The sequence below is a fragment of the Lutjanus erythropterus genome, chromosome 22, assembly GCF_056507025.1.
Source record: "Lutjanus erythropterus isolate fLutEry1 chromosome 22, fLutEry1.hap2, whole genome shotgun sequence".
NCBI lineage: Eukaryota > Metazoa > Chordata > Actinopteri > Lutjaniformes > Lutjanidae > Lutjanus > Lutjanus erythropterus.
The window spans coordinates 26,448,609-26,455,596 of record NC_139338.1 but is presented as its reverse complement, the minus strand read 5'-3'; the positions used below and the strand labels follow the sequence as shown (position 1 = coordinate 26,455,596).

The 6,988-nt window shown below is 38.8% G+C and overlaps 1 protein-coding gene across 3 annotated transcripts; it reads left to right on the top strand.

The window, feature by feature from the left end:
• Window positions 1-1,242: 1,242 nt before the first annotated feature.
• On the top strand, window positions 1,243-5,757 carry atp5f1c (ATP synthase F1 subunit gamma). 3 transcript variants are annotated; one of them, XM_084711156.1, is made up of 9 exons: window positions 1,243-1,364; window positions 1,991-2,025; window positions 2,911-3,042; window positions 3,129-3,336; window positions 3,415-3,558; window positions 3,641-3,705; window positions 3,793-3,948; window positions 5,111-5,207; window positions 5,415-5,436. In XM_084711156.1, exons 1-9 carry the CDS (start codon window positions 1,324-1,326, stop codon window positions 5,419-5,421), a joined length of 885 nt encoding a protein of 294 aa, XP_084567282.1. In that variant the 5' UTR covers window positions 1,243-1,323; the 3' UTR covers window positions 5,422-5,436. The 3 variants fall into 3 exon arrangements, with proteins under 3 accessions (XP_084567282.1, XP_084567283.1, XP_084567284.1); XM_084711157.1 differs by lacking the exon at window positions 5,415-5,436 and adding an exon at window positions 5,620-5,757 and having other exon boundaries at window positions 1,244-1,364; XM_084711158.1 differs by lacking the exon at window positions 5,415-5,436 and having other exon boundaries at window positions 1,244-1,364; window positions 5,111-5,211.
• The last annotated feature ends 1,231 nt before the right edge of the window (window positions 5,758-6,988 follow it).

The following is a 6,988-nucleotide window of genomic DNA, read 5'->3' as shown; positions in this document are numbered from 1 at the left end:
GCTAAAAAAAAAAACCCCAACAACTTCTGGTTAAAAACATCATCATCTATTCAAAAAAATATGAACAATATAGGCCTCAGTCCTTCCAACTTTATTTATTTATTCATTTCTTTGTTTTATTAATTTTTACTTTCATTTTTCAAATAGTATCTCAGTTTCACGTCTATTTTTATTTTTTATTTAGTCTTTACTTTTGTCTTTTTACGGGCACCTGCTCCTATTGTAATATAAAGATCTTGGTGCCATGATGTTTGCACAAATGTAATTTAATTTAAAAAAAGAAAAAAAGACGAAGACAAAAACCAAAGTTAAAATATTTTATATTATTACTTGCAAAAACTTTTCTTCACCCCAGTTTGTGGCTCCCTCTATGATAAATGTAAGCCCTGTTTTAAAATTTTCATTTTGGAAAGCAAACAACTGTATCATCCAGATTATACAAGATAAATATGAAGAAAATAATTAATAGAGTAAAAACAATATAATAAAAGACTAAATAATATCTAAAATAAAATATAATTAAACAATAAATGTCAAAGACATGTTAACGTCATTTATCTGATATGATTTGGAAATATCTGGATGTCTGTATATATTATGTTCCTGTTATTATACTCTCGCGATTGTTGACCATAAATAAAGTTCATTAAGAAAAAAAAAAGTCTGGCGGCCATGTTGGTTTCAGAGGAGCCGGAACGTTGGAAATAAGTTTAAAATCTTCTTCATTGTGCTTCGCGGGAATATTTTTGATACAGACGGACAAATGACTCCTCGAGGATTCCGGACGTGTCTTCAAAACAACGGTAAGTCTTTTAAGAAGACGTTCAGGAGTCTTTAAAAGTTGGACTTGTCTTTAACAGGTGTGTACCTGTGTGACTCAAACAATCACCACTGCAAAAGTGCATGAGATGCTGAAACAGGGAAACTTATTGTCAGCGATTCCAACGATTATTTCATTATTCCTGAGCTTATTATTATCTTAATGTCTGTGCAAATCTTGTATTTAACTTTTTAAAATAGTTTGTTCAATAACAGTCATTTGACCTAAAGTTGGATATTTTACATACAGTATCGAATGAAATTTAAAATATTATTAAAATGGGTTGAAAGCAACAGACTCGACAGGTTCTACGAGTTAAAAAAAAAAGCACTGAAAAGATACCGTGCGTTTTTTGAGACATGTTGGGTTCGTTCATAAGTCGTTCTTGTCTGTGGTGCCCAACTGAACGATATTTTTGGCAGTCCCTGAAGGCACCATTCGTCCATTTTGCCTTTAACTTGCGCCTGCGCAGTCCTGCGTGTCTGACCTTCATAGGAGTAACCATGTTCGCCAGGACCAGCGCGTTGGTGTTCTCCCCACAATGGTAATTAAAAACTATTTACTCTCTCAACAATGTTTAACTGAATCTTCTTTTTATATTCCTCATGTATGTGTGTGATTTGAAGAAGTGCTTAACTTACAGTCTTAAATGCAAGTGCAGTTATTGAATGCAAGGACATGCTAACGTGGAGGCCGCAGCTAATGAATGACAGCGGTGTGCTGCGCTGTGAATGGACAAGTTCAGCCGGCTAGAAGCTAATGCTAGCCGCTGCTAAACTGACATTTACTTGCTAAAACGTCCTGACGTTTTGAGAGAAGCTAATGAAAACTGTAAACGCGTCACCAATGAATGACTTTGAGCTAACTATGCTATCACATTGTCTAGCACGCATCAGTAACATTGATATTGTTAGCTAGAGTTAAGCTAACTGTCAGAGCTTCTCTGCAGTGAGTACAGTGAGTTCTAAGTCAAGCTAAGGGATGCTAGCTCGCTTGCAGAGCTAGCAAGCAAGAAAGTACACAATCCTCAAGTTTAAAGTCAAACCAGTTAATGCTAACATGACTTTAGCCCGAAGCTACTGTTAATGTTTGTTGTGACTTTCTTAATAATGTTACTACATGATGCTAATGCTTGCAGCTAAAGCTCACATGCACTGTTTCTGTTCACAGTGGGCAGGTCAGGAACATGGCTACCTTGAAGGACAGTAAGTACTTTTGTCTAATACTCTGTTAATATGAGAAGACAACAGCAAAACAACATATTAGAGGCGTATAATGTTTCACTGATGACACCTCAGTTGCAAAATCTGAACAGTCTCTGCTAAAATCCCGTACATCCTGAGACAAATATCTCAGACAGGAGATCAGGAGGTTCACAGGGTGACTTACTGTACAGGGGTTCACCTGTGTGCAGTAAGGCACAAGCTGCAAAACATGATTTTAATATCATCATCATTATTATTATTATTATTATTATTATTATTATTATTATTATTATTATTATTAGAGTTGCACAAGAAATGTCTGTAAATTTATACTATTTATCTACAGATTATTCCAATTTAGTACTGACTCTCGTTACCCATATTTACTGTTCTTTGTTTTTACAACAATGTCAGTTAAATTTAGTTCGGTCAGAGCTGTGGAACATCAAGTATGCATTTACTGCAGCTTATATGAGCCCATTTTTTAAATAATAATAAAAAATGCCATGAAATCAGGTCATTACTGATGATCTGTATTGGCTGAAGATAAGAATCCATATCATGCATCCTTATCTTTTATAAAACCACAAAGTTTACATGCAAGCTCCCTCCTACAGTTTTAGAATTAAATAGTTTTTGACCAGATCTTACCCACATGGGGGTCTGTTTTGGTGGCAGGTCGTCTCCAGGCAACTGGAGAAGAAATGATTTATGACTGAACACTAGGATAGGTTTAGTTTAAATTCTGATTGTCCCAGCATGCCAGTAAATAAAGGATCATGCAGGTTTTCTCATGTAAGTCATGTTAAACACATTTACATCATCACAGCTGACTGTAGAATCCACACCGCTGTCAGACTGAGTAACATCCTCTCTTCTTTTTAGTCACCATTCGGTTGAAGTCCATCAAGAACATCCAGAAAATCACCAAATCCATGAAAATGGTGGCCGCTGCCAAGTACGCCCGTGCTGAGAGGCAGCTGAAACCAGCCAGAGTGTACGGCACCGGTGCTCTGGGTAAGTGCTGCCATGTTTTCTCTCAGATTCTACTCTCAATAGACACATTTTTTTCTGCCGTACTAAGCTTCCTGTCTGCTCTCCAGCCCTGTACGAGAAGGCCGAAATCAAAGCGCCCGAGGACAAGGCTGCCAAGCATTTGATCATCGGTGTGACCTCTGACCGTGGACTCTGTGGCGCCATCCACTCCGGTGTGGCCAAGACCATCAAGAGCGAGATCACTGAGCTGACCAACGCTGGCAAGGAGGTCATGGTGGTGAATGTGGGAGACAAGCTGAGAGGCCTGCTGCACAGGTAATCTAAATTAACAATCTAAATTTAGATCAAAGATTTAAGTGTGCAGCCGATGATTGTTTCACCGTTTCTCATCAGAACTCATGGAAAGCACATCATGCTGAACTGTAAGGAAGTCGGCCGTAAGCCCCCGAGCTTCGGCGATGCTTCCATCGTGGCCACCGAGCTGCTCAACTCTGGCTACGAGTTTGACCAGGGCTCTGTCATCTTCAACAGATTCAGGTTTTCTCCTCATTTCAGTTTGTTTAAGAGCATCTCAGCTTCTGTTTAAATGTGTGAAATACTAATAAAATTTCTGCTGCAGGTCTGTTATCTCATACAAGACGGACCAGAAGCCTTTGTTTTCCACCGACATTGTTGCTAATGCTGGTAAAGTTATTGTTTTAAAAAGTTTTGCACTGATTGTCAGATGTCCCAGCCAGATGTGAACTTAACATCTGTGTTGTGTGTGTGCAGAGACCATGGGCATCTATGATGACATTGATGCCGATGTTCTGAGGAACTACCAGGAGTTTGCTCTGGTCAACATCATCTACCTGGCCCTGAGGGAGTCCTCCACCAGCGAGCAGAGCGCCAGGATGACTGCCATGGACAGCGCCAGCAAGAACGCCTGTAAGACTCATTTCACATCTGCAGTGTCTCTTTATATTTGACAGTTGTTGTGCTGCTATAATATTTCTGCAACAATTAGATTATCTGAAGGGTTGAAGTGTCTTTGAAACAGTTTTTAGAGTTTTTCATGATATAAAAATGGCAGTTATCGACACATAGTAGTGCCACACCCTGATTTAAACATGGAACATTAAGGGTCCGTCCCAATGTCGAATGCCAACTTGTGCAGCTCATTTTCAGTAATTCCTACGGTGCCGAAGTACCTGTTTAGGAGCTAGAGCCAAGGATATTGTATAAAAGTAAAAAATTGTCCCCTGAAGGTAATTTTTACCAGCTGTTTCTGTGTAAAGACAACTGAACACCTTTTCTCCAGTCAAACCTCCTTCGCTTGTCTGTCTTCTTACGTCTTTTTTTGTATTTCTGTGTAATTTTTCATTTTGCGACATCTTTTCAGTCTTACGTCTTTTCCATCTTTGTCTTGTTTCATCTTTTTCATCATTTGCATATTATGTCTTTTTCGTCTTGCAAAAAGACAAAAGAACAATTCTCCTGTTCTTTATCATCTTCCGTCTTGTCGCTTTCGTCTTGTTTTGCCTGTCCTGCTTGACATACACTGATGGACACACCAAGGAATCTTTTCTAATTGTTATTGTCCCATCCACTTTTTTAAACATCAGTCTTGATGTTGGGAAGGTGGTGTGCAACAACACAAAATAAAAATAATCAGTAATAATTCCACTCAAATGTAGTAGTAAAGTAAACTAAAGTAACAAGCCTGTTTGGAAAATGAAAGGAGTAGAATGTACAGATATTTGTGTTGAAATGTAGAGTAAAAGGAAAAAAATTGGCAGGAAACTAAATACTCAATGTACAGATACTTGAAAAATCTACTCAAGTATGCAACATGCAGGGCAGTGGACCCTGAGGACCAGGGTTGGGGAACACTGATGTAGAGAATAAATTACACTTGTGTTTATCAGGTTGTAGAAAAGAGCTTTAGTTTATGTTCACAATGAATTTACTTTAATGGAAAATAATCTCATGTCATGATCACCTTTCGTATCGTATTAAACTTGATTTGAGCAAAGCGTCCTGATTCTCCTCTTCCACAGTAAAGTTGTATTTTTGACACTGACTGCTGGATTTCTCTCCTCTCCTGCAGCTGAGATGATCGACAAGCTGACCCTCACCTTCAACCGCACCAGACAGGCCGTCATCACCAAGGAGCTCATTGAGATCATCTCTGGAGCTGCTGCCCTGTAAGTCTCTTTTCTTTCCTTCCTTCATTCCGTGGCAGATTTTCCTCCGTGACTCTGCCTCTTTTCATTATATTCCTCCAACTATTCTGACCTCCTTTTATTTCTCTCATGCAAAAGATTCCCTCTCAATCATGCATGTATTTTAAAATTTCCAAAAGCTGTTCTGACTCTGTTCTCTCTGACCTCCTCACTCTCTGCCGAACTCAGGAACTGATGCTTGTTTTAACAGAGGAGGTAACATCGTAGAGTTAGACTGTAACGTTAGATCCCTTCAGGGTTCGTTTGGCGAGAATATTCCTCGTAGTAACAGTTCAGACGCCCTTCAGGTGTAGCGAGCGTCTCCAGTTTGTTAAACCCAGTTTGTTTGCCGTTGTGTTCGTTGTTCTGATCTTTTCTTTCTTTGTCTTTGCAGATAAGCGGGCGAGGCCATCGTTTCCTGCGACCTATAGCTCTTCTAAGTACTTCAGACACGTGTTGTCGAGAGTCTATGAACATTTGTGCTTCTATTTGTAAAATATATGGAGAAAATAAACCTCTTACAGATTCCTCATCCTCTCATCAGTTCCTGTATCCGTTTTTCCTCGTGATAATAAATGTCTGATGACTGAGAAACATGAATGTTGATGCTTCACTCCCAACCCAAAGCTGTTAATACTATAAATGTGTTTTGAAATTTCTGTAGATGGAGATGAAGATGCCACACGTCACTGTTCAGCTGATGGTAAAGAATTCATGTGGATTGTACTTCAGAGTTAATCATCTGTTAATGTACAGAGCATGGAGAAAAAAAAAACAGCATTACAGTATCATAAGAAAACAATTATTCGCTCAATAAATGCCACATTTGTGAAGCTGGAAATGTTTTAAGTGTTTTTGAAAGGTTGTATTAATTTGTCGGGGCTACTGAAGTTTAAGTGGCTCAAACGTGACTCGTGTAAGGAAGTACTGAACTGTGAGCTAACAGTTTCCTCAACTAGACAATGAGTTTGTTTATCAGAAACACCTCATCATAGTTTTGTTGCCTTTTCTGTTTTCTGGTGGCCCACGTGGCCAGTGCTTCAAATATATTCGCATCTGTCTGTGAGTTTCTTTAAACTACGTAATGACACAGAGTTTTTGGGCCACTGACTACATCCCTGGCTTCATGTTGCCTCATGAAGAACAGAGATTTGGTTCTGTAGTATGAATCAACTCAATCATTTAAAAAAAGATTACATACAGTACACTTGATGTGATACTGATGCCAAAGGAATCCTTCATTCGGTATCTTTTTTGGAAAGTACAAAAAGGATCAGATGACTGGAAAAGCTGCAGTACGACTTGATGCTGGGTTATTTCGATATTGAGTAGTTAAGCATTTCCATTTTATGCAACTTTATACTTCTACTCAACTCTGTCAAAGGTAGGGCTGCACAGTTAATAGCAATCACAGTAAAATCGCAGTGTGGCCGAGTGCAATATCCAAATTGCAATTTTGAAAAAACGTGAGAGGAAACGGCGTCATTCTGAGGTTCTGTGGAGCTGCAGAGATGCTCTGGACTAAAAATCTTCCAGATGTTCCAGATGTTTGTTTGCTTCAGACCTCAATAAATATCACATCATCTTGATTTTAATAGTGAACATGAAAACTGTTGTGCAAAAACTCATTTCCACTAATCGTATCACATATCAGTATGTGAGTCAAAATAATTGCAAAGTGTACGTCATCGTCTGACAGCTTTAGTTCCTCTTCAGATTAATGTTTCATACCCGTCCTGCCTGACAGCCTTTAAATGTTGTGA